At 36.2% G+C, this 14,912-nt stretch overlaps 1 protein-coding gene across 1 annotated transcript in view; it reads right to left on the bottom strand.

Annotated features, from left to right (window-relative positions):
• Nucleotides 1-269: 269 nt before the first annotated feature.
• The window catches only part of LOC105056069 (agamous-like MADS-box protein MADS2), a 40,505-nt gene continuing 25,862 nt past the window's right edge, over nucleotides 270-14,912 (bottom strand). The window contains exons 2-8 of the mRNA XM_010938136.4: nucleotides 9,572-9,650; nucleotides 8,216-8,277; nucleotides 7,972-8,071; nucleotides 4,944-4,985; nucleotides 4,772-4,813; nucleotides 770-912; nucleotides 270-646 (exon numbers count right to left, since the gene is read on the bottom strand). Of these exons, the coding sequence (XP_010936438.1) occupies nucleotides 565-646; nucleotides 770-912; nucleotides 4,772-4,813; nucleotides 4,944-4,985; nucleotides 7,972-8,071; nucleotides 8,216-8,277; nucleotides 9,572-9,650 (550 nt within the window). The 3' untranslated portion in view covers nucleotides 270-564. The remainder of the gene's footprint in view (nucleotides 647-769; nucleotides 913-4,771; nucleotides 4,814-4,943; nucleotides 4,986-7,971; nucleotides 8,072-8,215; nucleotides 8,278-9,571; nucleotides 9,651-14,912) is intronic.

Raw genomic sequence — 14,912 nt, 5'->3', positions numbered from 1 at the left:
AATTAGGAATGCTAAGTTCTAGGCTCAAGCAATGGCACAAAATAAGAGAAAGACAAGGAAAAAATTGCAATCTATTCAAAAAGCTAAGAGGGATTAAAGCAAGTGTTTGACATTAATTTTGAGCAAGCTGTCCGTGCCAAACAAAATAGGCTATAAAATATACAATCTCTCATATGTTATAATCTGGAACAAAATGCAATGGAGCCACTGGGAGTACATCCATAAACTAACATGAGCAGCATATACGATCCCATCTATTACTCAGAATGTTCACTTGAGACAATAAAAATTTATTCATGATATATCTTATTAACTTTTATATAGTATTATTTTGATACAAACTATTATACCAATCCACATTCATCTAGCAAAAATAATTTGTTTGCTTTACAAATTCGAAGACTGAAGCTTCATTATTATCATATCTTCATATCAGACTTTCAGGGAAAGGAAGATCAGAGTAATATGAAAACAGGAAGGAAACATAAAGATCAAAGAAATAAAATTTATTAGGTAGCATTTTCAGCCGTAGAGGTAGAAAGCTTTTGAAGTTTCAGTAAGTTGTCAAATCCACCCGGGAATGTACCCATTAACATGCTGGGTGGTTGCTTCAGTGTTCATTTGATTTATACAAACTGGTTGGTATCTGCAGATACAAGATCATCCATCATGCGATTAGTAAACGAAAAAAATGGGTAAATCTACTGGGTTTAGTCTGCCAAAAAAAAAAAAAAAAATCTACTGTGTTCAACAAGAATGAGTGTGTTACCCAATTTGCAGAGAAGGTTCACATCCCAGCGGTTGAAAGAATCCCTCTGTTTGAGGAGGTTCACCATCACATGGGGCATTCCCCACAACATTGGCTCCATTTTGCCATGAAAGTTGGAGGGAATTAATTGTATCTTCTTCCAACTGTCATGAAAAAGCTCAAAATTATGAAGTGACTTCGATTACCTTTACAGTCTGGAATTTTTTTTCCCTTAAAAAAATGAAGACCCTCTTATTTAATTGGAGTTTACAAAAGAAGAAGGTGCATTTTCATAAGAATAAAATTTACATATTTCATAAAAAAGAAAAACCTATCTAGGACACAGATTTTTGGTTTTACCACAGGTTGGGAATTGATTTTTTTTTTCAAAAAATACCTTTAAAGTCGTGAATAGAATAAGGGTCTTTCTTTTTTTTTTGTTAAGGATATAATAGTTATTTTATATATCTTTTAAAAAAAAATAGATGCTCAATCAAACAGATATTTTATAACATGTCACTTTTTCATGATCAACCAAATATGCAAAAGTTATTTTTCTAAGTATCATATTCTCAGAATTAGCTTTTCAAAAAAAATTATTTTAATGAGAAAGAATTTTTCTCACAAACCAAATGAGCTCCCAAGATAAAAGCTAAATATTGAGCAAAGAGAGAGAGATGGAGAGAGCTTTACATCGAGAAGATGGATTACCAACAAGAAACTTTAGGCAGCCAAGATTAAAGGAACAAAAAAAAGAAAAAGATGATGATTCGAAAATTGTTTTTAATCGCTTACTGATTAAAAGTGAAATGGCATTCAAAAAGAAGAAGAAAGAGATACTCCCAGAAAATACTGCTTTTTAAGCTTGCCATGACAGTAGAAGTATTTCATACTTCGCGCGGCTCTCAAGAGAAATGAGGATCATCCATTATCCATCCAAGAGAACAGAAATCATTTTTGTAAACAATGTTAAGCGAGTACAATTATAAAATGACCATCCTTATGCATCCGTCCTTATTAAACAGCATCAGTTGAGGCCTTTGAATCTGTCAATTTGGACCATGATGGAGAAAAGACTAACATATATCCATTAGAAATTTTAATGGACTCTTGACAACATTGTTTCTCACCCTAAAAAAACGTGAAAAGAAGAAGACCCACATCGACGCCTATCTCTTCCCCTGGTGGAATGCTTGCCTCATTTCATGATTTCATATACTTAGTTCTTTATTGCTTTGTTTACTTATATAGGTTTATTTTTTTCTTGTCATCTATATTGTCTGCGATTCTATATAAATTCAAAATTTTCAGAAATGTTGTTTTCTCTTTGAACTTACTGTGCATTGGACATGCCTCTGGATTATCAATGAAAACTGAGGAATACTACACCGTAGCTGGATGGCAGGCTTAACAACTAATCAATGATGGCAATATTTTGCGATAGATTTGTTGATCAATTAAAAATATTAAAATATCAAAATGGACAAATCAAATTAAACAACAACAGATTCCAATAGAGATGTCAAAATTGTGACAAACTACCATTTTATTTATCAATTTTTTTTCTTTTTCGTTAAAAAAATACATCTTGTATGTCAGTAAATCCGACAGGGCAAACCCATCATTTGATTGAAGTGAAGGAAAGAAAAAATCAATATGGAGTGGAGATAAACGGATCTATTTATCTATGATCGAATTATATTTCTTCGATGCACCATTGTCAATATGAATCCAATGTTAAGAAAAGAAATTTAAGTAAATCAAATAAAGACTTGTGTTGGATTGGCACAACATAAACATAAATAATAAATTTAGATGAAAAAAAATATAAAAGGGGTAAAGTAAAGAAAAAATCTCGAGTTTATTCAACCAATAGAGATACAATAAGCAAGATTAACCTCTTATTTGTTAGTGGATTCTCGCAACAAACAAAACAAAAAAAAAATAAATTAATTATGAATACAGTGAGAAAAAGATAAATTGTGTGTAAATAATTACACAAAGATAGATACTAGTTACCCTCCTTTTTTTTATTTATTAATTTTATTTTTTTCTTTAGTTAACTCGAATCGAAGTTTTTTTTTGAAATAATTCTACCTTCCTTAAAATATCACAAACAATTCCCATAGGTTGAGCACCTTTTTCAAAGAAATATAGAATAAGAGAAATATTTAAATAAGTTTGATTCTTTATCAGATCGTAAAAATCTACTTTTCTAAGATCTTTTCCTTCTCTTCGGGATCGAACATCAATTGCAATGATTCGGTAGATGGCTCATTGGAATAGATATAAATAAACAATGCCCTCCTTAGAAATGTATGGGAGGTTTTCTCCTCATACCTCTCGAGAAAAAAAGATTCTAAATTTCTATATATGTATATAATGGCAAATGGATCCATTAATGACTATGATTTGAGTCATTTTTTTATTCTTTCTTATAGAAAAAAAAAAAAATCTCATTCGTACTCATAACTCAAGTTGGATAATTCTGATAGAGTTCGAAGGAAAACCCTTAGACATTTATTGAGCCATCTCTAACCTCTTTTGTTTGTCTCATCTCGAATCTATTTTTATTCTTTGTTCTGATTCAATTGAGTGTTTACTTGTTCCAAAATTCTTTATCTTTGCTTTGTAAAATCATTGGGTTTAGACATTACCTCGGTGATCCTTACTCCTTTCAAAAGAGCAGCAATATACTTTTTTATTTTTTGTTATTTTTTTTATACTATAGAAATAGAATATGAATGGTGGATTTCCTTGTAATACACTTTTGATCGAAATAGTTTTACCAATTCTGAAAAATTTTACTTTTTATTTTTCAAACTTCTTTGATTTTTTGATTTTTTTAACCTTTCGATTTATATATTGAGGATATACTTACAGAGTTGGTCTAACTTATTAATAGTTACTAACCCTAGATTCTTCCCCCTGATAAACGAATCAATCCTTTCTGCTCGAGCTCCATCATGTACTATTTACTTACAACCTAATACAAATTAGGTTCCTAACAGAGCAGAACAAACCATGTCGAGCTAAGAACATCTTCATTCCTATAGAAAATGATGAATGTAAGAATCCACAGCTGATCATGTCCTTCAAGTCGCACGTTGCTTTATACCACATCGTTTCAAACGAAGTTTTACCATAACATTCTTCTAATTTTATTTTAAACCGGTATGTAATTGATTCAATATGGAATCATGAATAGTCATTGGCTCAACCAATGTGTGTATACTGGTATATAATAGTATATACTTTTTATCTATCTATGGATAGATAAGTATTCATCCAGAGAAGGCTTGGCAAGGATCCAATTTATTTAACTGTGTAAATATACTCCTTAAAGAGAAGTGGATATAGAAAGTGTTGTTGCTGAGATCTATTTTTTTCTAAATATCCTTGTAATTCTTTCATTTCCATTTTTACTTGAACCAGAGGTAGGACCCATTTCATTTTTTGGGTTATCAAATGATACATAGTGCAATATGGTCAGAACAAGATATACATTATGTATATAATTATAGTAAAAAAAATATATATCCTACAAACAAAAAAAACAAAAGAGTCCAATCAACTGATCTTTTTTCTCTCCTTTTCTATCCAATTGGTTTATGTTCGTTATAATTACAAGAAGATAAAAAATTTTTTATTTTTGCAATTCAATCACTTTTTTGACTTTGAAATAAATTTTTTTTATCAGTATACTATTTCTTCTACACATCCGTCTTCAATCCATAATAAAGAATAATTAAGATTCATTAAAAAAAAAAATCAATGGTCCACTCACAAAAGAACCCACCCTTTCCCGCATGAGGCACTAATCTATCTTTAACGTCTAATTAGATCAGATATTCATTCAAATTAAGAACAAAAGCTCGTTGCTTTTTATTTCACCGTAATTAGAGCCATAGGGCTCTATCCATTTATTCACTAGACCCAACTATAAATAGAAATTTTTTTTCACTTCCAAAAATAGTCGTCAGCAAGAATACGGCATTAGTTATCAATGATAAATCATCATACCCTTCTTCTCAAGGCTTTGTTAGCTTCCTGCAACATTTGTTCCTGCATGTAGATAAATTTTGTTGTCTCAAAAAAAGAAAGAAAGAAAAGAAAAGAAAAGACAAGAAAGAAAGAAAGTGCAGGCGGCAAAGCAGAAACTTAGTAAAGGATAAAAGGCACCCAAGGAAGTTACCTTGCGCTCAAGATCACATAGCTGATCAAGCATTAATTGGGTCTGCAAATGTTTAGAGAACATGTTCAGAAACATAAACATCCTTAAGACCTATAAAAAAGGAAAAAAAAGAGGAAATCTACATGCACCATCCAAACATAATTTTGGCTATTCTGGTCACCGTTGCAGACATCACTAACCAACAACAAAATATTTTTAGAACTGTTTTATAAGTATCCATTAAATTATCTGAAGGAAAGCTAAGTCCTATAATGCATGTTATACAAGAAGCTGTATTCCGCTTGTCCTTGAAACGCAAAAAACGAAAGCAAAGGGAAGAGATGCACAACCTTCCAGCAATTTTGGTTTCTTTTCATGGAGACTATTGCGATACATTCAACTATAGGTCATTTAGGATTGTAAGCCTTTCGATCGAAAAATAATATCACAACAATAGAGCTATCAAAATTCTATTAGCCATTACAAATCACCAAAAATATAGTTCAGGGTGACAGCACCAAGTAGGACCCTGGGCCTGTTCCAAGAAAATGGTGGCGGGTTGGGACTTATTCAAAGCCAACGTAGTTAGAACCTTGCCACAAAAATTCCCTTTAACTTGCGACGTAAATTCTGCGCAAAGGTGACCAAATATCCTATTTAAACAGCATAGAAAATTTATTAGGAAAATAATTCCAAGACATAACCCATTATCATTGGCTCCCTCTCTTGCTTCAACGATGGCCAAAAATCAAAACTTAAACAAACATATATTGTCACCACTTTTTTTCACCAAGAACGAAAAGCAGTATACTGCCAAGTTTTGATGGTTGTCTGCATCAAAGTCCAGTCTATGTTCTCATCAGTTCTCAGGCGTTTGCGTGGTATCCATTTGAATGTGGTGGTTGCCCACAGCAACAATTTTCCCCTCCAAACAAGGACAAAGAAATCAGCATTACCTGATCAAACCCAAACCCAAATACAATGTGCACGGAGAAGGATCCAGATAATGTACTTGAATACCATCCAACTTGATTAACCCCTCTCGTCATTTCCCTTGGCTTCATATATATTAGCGTGATTTTAAGTGATCACATGATTCTACAAAATCACATGATTTTAGAGATTATACGACAACCCATAGTATTTTTGTTTGCTAGCACTCCCCTTAGTATTTTTCTTTGTTAACATTATTCTATATCATTTTCCTTTGTTGGCCTAACTCTGTATCAATTGTTACTATTTTCTATTTATGGAGTCTATATATTAGTATAAATAATCTCTAAGATGTATTGAATGAAATTGAAACAAAGATAATAAAATTTTTTCCTCTCTCTTTTTTCTTTTATTTATTTTTTTTTGTAAATATTTTAACATGGTATCAGAGCCATCGATTACTTAATATGCTATCGTCATCTCTTTCGTCTTTGCTGTGGCCACCGTCACTTCTTTCAGATCCTCTATTCTTTAGTAGATCTACAGATCGTCTATTTTTTGGTAGATTAAGTCCGAAAATCTTTTATTTTAGATGAATTCATAGTTGTTCTCCATTATTTTTCTCCTCAGCTTCTGATCTTCGGTTGTCTCTTCTTATTATTCTTAGCAATTTCTCTCTATCATTAGCTTTCGACTATCTTCTCTTAGAGCATCAGCTTTCTTTTATATGATGTTTTTGTCTGCGAAGATCATCGATCTTAGATTGTCTTCTCTTCGAACACCAACCTTCTCTTCTGTGGCATTTCTATCTACAAGGATCATCGACCTTCGGCTACCTTCTCTTTGAGCACCAACTTTCTTTACTATGGCATTTTTGCTAATAAAAATCATTAGTCTTTGACTACCTTTTCTCTAAGCATCAACTTTATTGTGATCATCATCTTCTATGTTTTCTCACAATCATATCTTTTAGATCAACCACACCAGCAGATATGTCAGTTTATTATATTAGCTTTTGAGTACATTTGTGATCTAATCTTCAAGCTCAAATTAGCACCTATAATACCATCTTGAGTTTGAAGGGGAGTGTTAGCATGAGTTTAGGTGATCACATGATTTTAGATGATCATATGATTTTAGGGATCACATAATAATCCATAATATTTTTCTTTGTTGATGTGATCTCATTGAATTTTCTTTTGTTAACAGTATTCTATATTATTTTTTTTTGTTGGCCTGATTCTGTATCAGTTGTTATTATTTTTTATTTATGGAGTCGTATACCAGTATAAATAACCTCTAAGATGTATCAAATAAAATTAAAATAAAGATAATAAAAAAAAAATTTCTCTCTTATTTTTTCTTTTCTTTCGTAAATATTTTAACAATACACAAACTAGACAGTAACCTTAGCCAAAAGTAGGTTGAGTTTGGATATCATGGGAACTAATATAAAAAGATCAAAGGCAGCTGCAAATTAAGCAAACAACGAACTGAGCCACACAACTTGTAGCCATTGTAGGATCAAAATTTCTGATGACCAAGTTACAGATGACATGAGTGAAGGATTTGCGATTTCTAATAACAAATTAAAAAATTCATCATGCAACACTTTCATATGGAAATTACCTCCATAGGATTGTTTTGATAACTCAAGATATAAGACTCAAAAAATACTTGCAAACAAATAATAGCAAACTCATTGATGAATGGATTGATAGGTTTTCCCATATGTTTTACTTTTCATTTCATATACAGAAGTCCCAAGAGCACATAATATAATGATCAAGTATATGAAGATTTTAAGGCCAAAGAGACTGCATGTGATGAGTTTCCGTGACCATCAAATGCCACAAGGAAGGGATCAAGAACTAAATCATCAAAATGAAGAAAAATTTTTATTTATTATAATCCTCTTCCCATTACGTTAGCTCTATTCCTTCAACGTAAATATTGCAATATAAAAAGTTGCCAATAACCTCTCGACAAAAATATGTAACTTATCAAAAATCAAATCCTAAGTGGATACAATTTATAGAACCAGACTATCTCATTTTGTTTAACTTTCTATATATAGATGTACTATATTTTTCTTTTCAAAAAAAATCACAATTACCTTTTTTGATCTGATGTGCTTGAGAGATATCTCTATTTGATTCTCAAGTTGCTCGAGCTCCTTTACACTTAATGGACCAAGGTCCTCACCAAGAAGATTTCTAAAATATCATCGTTCAAATTATCATTACAATCTCACATGACAGGAAGAATGTAGTATGATTATTCAAATTATGGAACTACATCTAGCAGAGAGCAGAAGGGAGGGCAAGGCAATTCACCAGAATATATGTTCAAAACACTACCTTTGAGAATGGTGTAGAAATTCAAATCTAGCTTTCATCTTCAAATATTCATGATAACTATTCTGCTTCCAAATAGAGAAATAGTACGTGGTCAGTAATCATAAGCCCAAAGACATATGCAATTTCTTTGAAAATATATATATCGAACCAATTTGAAGTTCTAGGATACATAATATAATGGATTCTTGAAGAAAAAAAGAAATTAACCTTAGAAATAATAATAAATTGCATAATATTGAAAATCAACATAATTTAACAATCATATATATTCTCTTAAGAGATCTGCATTTAATAATTACATGCTGCAACTGCAAACGGGCAGCCATTATCAATGTCATTTAAACATATGCTGGTCAATCAAACAACAAGACATAATATACAAACATATCACGTACATATGTAGATATACTTATAGAGGTATTGTACAGCCTTGACATAGTGATTTCTTTTTAAGTTACCATAATATTTCTATCATGTTAAACAATAAAACCTCACATTCATCAAAGAAACAGATGCATCAGCAAGGACGAGGCAAAAAAGGCCATTTCCAGAAATATAACCATATGTGTGTGTGTGTGTGTGTGTGAAAGTGGTCAAGACAAACTGATCAGGCATATTATGGAACATAAATTACAACAGATAGTGTCCTTCTTATTATATAAATATAAGATCAATTTAGTCTATGATAGAAAATATAAAGCCATAAAATAGTACTAAATAGTTATCTGGTCATGCATCAATTACCTTTATTCATTTACATATATTTAGATGTTGTAAAACTCATCGCTTTCTTATTTCAGATAAATAAATTTTACATGCTGAGAAGATTTTACCTTCTCTGTATGAAGCTATTTGGCAATTTTTCTTAAAGTAGTGATAAAAGCAGATTTTTGGATCAATCCAAGCTATGGACTGATATGATCATCGGTTTTGCTACTTCACCTTTAGAGTAAACATCATATAAGCTCTTTTTACTGTCCATACAAGAGGAAAATTGATGGGTTCTTCAAAACCTCCTAGAATATTTGGAATACATCAAACTTTTGTGAAATTTTCTCTACATATTTACCACAAGATTTAACATAAATCAGAAACCAAAAAAGTCCAACAAAATCTTCAAATCACTTTAAAACTTGAAATGTGATATTTTTATTACGAGAATATATAATGCAGCTTTCCTGATAAGTGCTAATTATCAGCATAAGAAAAAAGGATGCATTAAGGTATATTAAAGAAACAAAGTAATTTTAAATTGTCAAGTATGAACTGGAAGGGTGATATATGCATGCTTGTACGTACATCTACATGGATATTTATATTGACCTGTCCACAAATTTCATAAATTGATAGAGCTACCTGTGTCTCCTTTGGAGGAACTATTGCATCTGTTGCATTATAGCTGCACCTCTGGTACCTCTCGATTGTCTTGAGCATGCTGTGTGATGGTAGAAACCGTATTCAATTAACATTAAAGTCTTCTACGAAAAATATAAGTTTAAAGAAAAAAACAACATAAAGGATATCATGCACGGAACAAACGGACCACAGGGCTGAAATATGTAATCAAAAATCAAACAAGATACTAGAGAAATTAATCTAGCAAATTTATTTGAAGAAGAAATCCAATGATGAGACTTGATAAACATTTGAATGGCATTATAATAATGATTTGATTAATCAAGTTTGAAGTACACACTGCTTTCTTAGGGAACCAAAAATTATGCAAAATCAGTAGCCAAATAAGGGACAAAGAACAATTGTACATCATCCAGTTCTGAAGGATTTAAAAAAGTACTTTATTGCCAACATGATATATTTGATCATCATTTTCCTCTTGCTAATGAGCCTGAATGCAAACATGCCACAACTGTTCAAGGTTTATATCCATGTACTTAGAAGCAAAATAGAATACATCAAATCTAACCATATGATTGGAGCGTTGATGAAGATGCCTAGATATAAGTCTTATGAATAACCAATGCAAGGATACCAGTTATACACTGATACCGACCATTGAACTAAAAGACAAAATGGCTTTACGAGGAAAACTATAACAAAATAAATTAAAAAATGATGTAGTTTTGAGATATCTGTCGTATAATATACAAGCCTTGTCCCATTAAAGTATGAGAATACTTTGTGATAAGCAATATTGGAGGAGTTGCCTATTTTGTGCCCGCAAAAATTCTTCCTGCCATGTTGCATGAGAAGATTTGTATCCTGCCATGTAAGGCCTTTCATGTTGCAGTACAGGCCCACGATTCCCTATGACAGCTTGAGAATATAGGTAATGTACTCCGAAGCCAAGACCTCCATTGCATCTTTGCCAAACTTGTTGGATGGATGTCTGATCAGAATACCATCTCTCAGGATCTTTTCGATACCGCGCGATGCAGTAAGAAGAAAGAAGAAATAAAATAGAAAGCAATCAATACGTGGATCAGTCAAAAAAGGGCTCACCTCTATGGGACATGCAAACTTCACTATAAGAAAAAGAAATATTACAAGAGGAGATCTCATTCTCAACTCTCGTCCACCCAATCTCTCCCTCACAGGAAGTTCTTCTTCATAAAAGCTTTCTCTTTAGGAAGACCTCCCTGAATCTCTGAAGTGATCGCTGTCCGCTGTCCAGGAGCCTCTCTGCTCTTTCTCCTCTCAGCATCTTTGCATCTCTCTCTTCACGTGGGTTCACTGCCGTCAAAACTGAGCCACAACCCCACTGTTCTCGCATCAGGGCCCTTTTAAAGGGTTAAAAATAAGTTAGATTAGATTAAGGACTCCTTAAAATATCCTTAGAAAGACCCTGGATCGTTGGATCACGACCGCAAGCGTCCCTATGCCGTCTGATCATGCATCAATCCACGAAATAGTTCGTGGACCGTGAAAAATGCATGGAAAATGCCCATGCAGTCCACGCGACCGGCTGTGCACTGCCCGATCCACGATGGACCAGGCTACAGGTTTCCAGCACGGGCTCGCGTGGGCCTAGGCTGCACCCGCATGCACGCCTGGGCCAGGGCCTGGGCCGCATCCCGCACGCATGTACTAGGCCGCACCCTGCGCACCCAAGCCGGGCGCTGCCACTTCTGGGCCGCGCGCCGCCGGCCCGCCGCAAGCCGCCAGCGGTCCTCCGCCATTCTGGATTTTGTGCCAACTTGAATCGTGCATATTTCGATCATCCGAACTCCATTTAAGATGATCTTGGGCTCGTTGGACTCTATTTTTTATCGCAGACCTCGCTGTAGGCTAAATATAGATTGAATATCGAGGTATCAAATCCTAACAATCTCTATCTCGACTCGATATTCGACCTCTTTCTAACTCTGAGAACTTCTGGATCTCCTCGCCCCCATGCCTTGGGGCAATCGTCTGCTGATCATGGATGGACAGACATGAGAGTCAAGCCAGGTCACTCGATTCCATCTTCATCGTATGCTTTGCTCCTCCTGACCTAAGACCTATTCGGGACATCATCCTATGACAATAAGAATCTCACCTTGAGATATCGCCTTTCATCCTCTCGAGTCTTGCATCATGCCCGATCCACCTCCACCTAGAGCTCCACCTCATTTTGGACTCTTCTTGGCTCCTGAAGCTCCACCTCGCACTGGGCTCCATATCAAGTAGTAATGTCCTCTCATCTTTTTTTTCTCCAGAATAATTCTATCGTCGCGTAGTACCTTCAAAATTTTTTCATCAGCTACCGTCCTGTGGCCTCTCGAATCCAGTCTACTCAGTGAGATGAGATTCAGTCTGAAATCGAGTATGTATCAGACATCTCTCAATCTCCTCACTACACCATCATGTGTCCTCCAGCTAACCGTCCTGATGTCTCTGATCGCACAGCACGATCCATTCGGCAGATAAACAGTACCTTCATTACTCTCTAGGGAGTCAAACTGTTCCTCTCTGTAATATATATGATAGGTAGATACATAATCTAAAATTCACTGCTGAAAAGAAGTAGATATCTCGTCAGATATCTTCAAAACATCTCCCTCTGAATCACTACTGGCCGTCGCTACAGCAGCCATCGTTCGATCCCTGAGTTGAGGGTAATCTCTGGCTAGATACCCTAACTCTTCACACCGATAATATCTGATCTTGCTCAAGTCCCTCTTGAACTTGGACCGCCTTCATCGCGATCTCCTATCGCTCCGTCTACCACCTCCTGCTTCTTCAGAAACTACCAAAGCTGAGCTATCGCCAACTGAGCTCGAAGTTGGGTTCTCCCTCCTGAAAATCTCATTCTGGAGAATCACCATGATGACCTCATCCATCTTGATGGTGCTCTTTCTCACTAGAAGAGCGGTCACCAAGGACTCATACAAAGGTGGAAGTGACGCTAGCAAAATCAGTGCCCTGATCTTCTCCTCAACATTCTCGTCAATACTGAGAAAATCGGTGAGGATCTTTTAAAAGTGGCTGAGATGCTCCTACACGCTCTGTCCCTCAGCCATTCGTAGCTGGTAGAACTACCTCCAGAGAAAGAGAGTATTGGTAAAAAATTTCGTCATGTACAACTCTTCGAGCTTCGACCACAGTATCGTCGAAAAAGTCTCGTCAAGCATATGGATCACTATCTCATCTGTTAGGTACATACAGAAGGTACTCACCGTCTGCATCTAGAGCTGCCTCCAATCCTGCACCTCCACGGTGGTCGGCTTCTCCTCGCACAAGAGAACATCGATCAACCCTTGCTGGATGAGCACGTCCTTGACCCTTACCTACCATAAAGAGAAATTGTTCTTTCCATCAAACTTGTTGATCTCCATCTTGATTGATCCTGCCTTCTTCATCTTCAATCTTGCTCACCACCACTGCAATCTGCATCCTTGTACCATCTCACTCTGATACCACTTGTTAGGTGGATGTCTAGCTAGGATACCACCTTTCAGAACTTTTTTAATACCGCACGATGCAGTAAAAAGAAAGAAGAAATAAAATAAAAAGCAATCAAATACGTAGATCAGCCAAAAAAGGGCTCACCTCCATAGGATATACAAACTTCACTATGAGAAAAAAAAATATTATAAGAGGAGATCTCACCCTCAACCCTCATACACCTAATCTCCCCTCACAGAAAGTTCTCCCTCACAAAAGCTCTCTAGGAAGACCATCCTGAACTCCTGAAGTGACCGCTATCCACTGTCTAGGAGCCTCCCTGCTCCTTCTCCTCTCAGCATCCTCGCATCTCTCTCTCTTTTTGCGTGGGTTCACTACCGTCAAAATCGAGCCACAACCCCACTATACTCACATCAAGGCCCTTTTAAAGGGTTAAAAAGAAGTTAGATTAGGTTAAGGACTCCTTAAAATACCTTGAGAAAGATCCTGGACCATTGGATCACAACCGCAAGCATCCCCATGCCGTTTGATCATGTATCGGTCCACAGAATAGTCCGTGGACCACGAAAAATGCATGGGAAACACCCATGCGATCCATGTGACTGACTGTGCACCATCCGGTCCATGGTGGATCGGGCTATGGGCTCCTAATGTGGGCTCGCATGGGCCTGGGCCGCGCCCGCACGTGCGCCTGGGCTTGGGCCGTGCCCCACGTGCTGGCGCCCAGGCCCGAGTCGCGCACTGCATGCTGGGCCACGCCCTACATGCCTGGGCTGCACGCTGCGCGCTGGGCCACGCCCTACGTGCCTGGGCCGCACGCTATCGTGCCTGGGCCACGCACCGTCGTGCGCAGCTGCACCACCACTACTCTGCCAGCCTGTCGATGGCCGCCGACGGTTCTCTACCGCTTCGAACGGTGCACGACCGCACCACCACCGCTCTGCCAGCCTGCCGATGATCACCGACGGTTCTTCATCGCTTTGAATTTCGTACCAACTTCAATTGAGCATATCTCGATCATCCAGACTCCGTTTGAGGCAATTTTGGGCTCGTTGGACTCTATTTTTGTCGTGGACTTCGCTATGGGCTCAATATAGATCGAATCTTGAGACATCAAATCTTAACAAAACTTACCTCTATACATTCTAAAAGATAGCCTTTCTCTCCTTTATTTCCTCCAACATCCTGACCAACAGGACCATCAATAGCTTACTTAGATTCAAAATTATGCTTGCTTATTAACAGTTTCTTGTTTAAAGTCAGAAATTTCTTGACACCATCAAAGCATTAAATCTCATTAGTCTGACTTAACTTTTTATAACAATCCAGGATCTCATCCAAAAATACTAGCAGAGAGGTGTTATTTGAATTTCTTGACCTTGTATAATTATCCAATATCTATCTAATGTATTGTCAATATGAAACTAAATACATACCTATATAGATCTTCACATACTCTCCGCTCTACATTTAAGCACCAGCATCTTTATCAAGTTAAGAGTCCAAATATATTCAAATCTCATCATACATACTACAAATCCAATCACAAATAGTACAATCAACTGGTGATCAACTCAAATAAGCCCTTCTATAATGCCTCTCATCCATATAAATTATGGGTCGGATCCACTCTAATACTATTTGTAACAATCTAGGACCTTTCCTGGAAAGACTAGTGAAGTTTGAGCCATTATAGCTAGACATGGGCAATGGGTCGGGCCGCTTATTACACGATCCAATCCGACACGAAACGAGTGATGCCAGGCACAGCCCGTTAGCTATAGTAATGGGCCATGCCAGGCACGGCCCATTAGAAGGGACCAGGTTGGGCTAAGGGTTTGAAGCCTGTGGC

This window comes from Elaeis guineensis, chromosome 13 (genome assembly GCF_000442705.2).
Source record: "Elaeis guineensis isolate ETL-2024a chromosome 13, EG11, whole genome shotgun sequence".
NCBI classification, from domain to species: domain Eukaryota; kingdom Viridiplantae; phylum Streptophyta; class Magnoliopsida; order Arecales; family Arecaceae; genus Elaeis; species Elaeis guineensis.
Note: the sequence above shows the minus strand (reverse complement) of the source record. Positions and strands in the feature narration are given on the sequence as shown.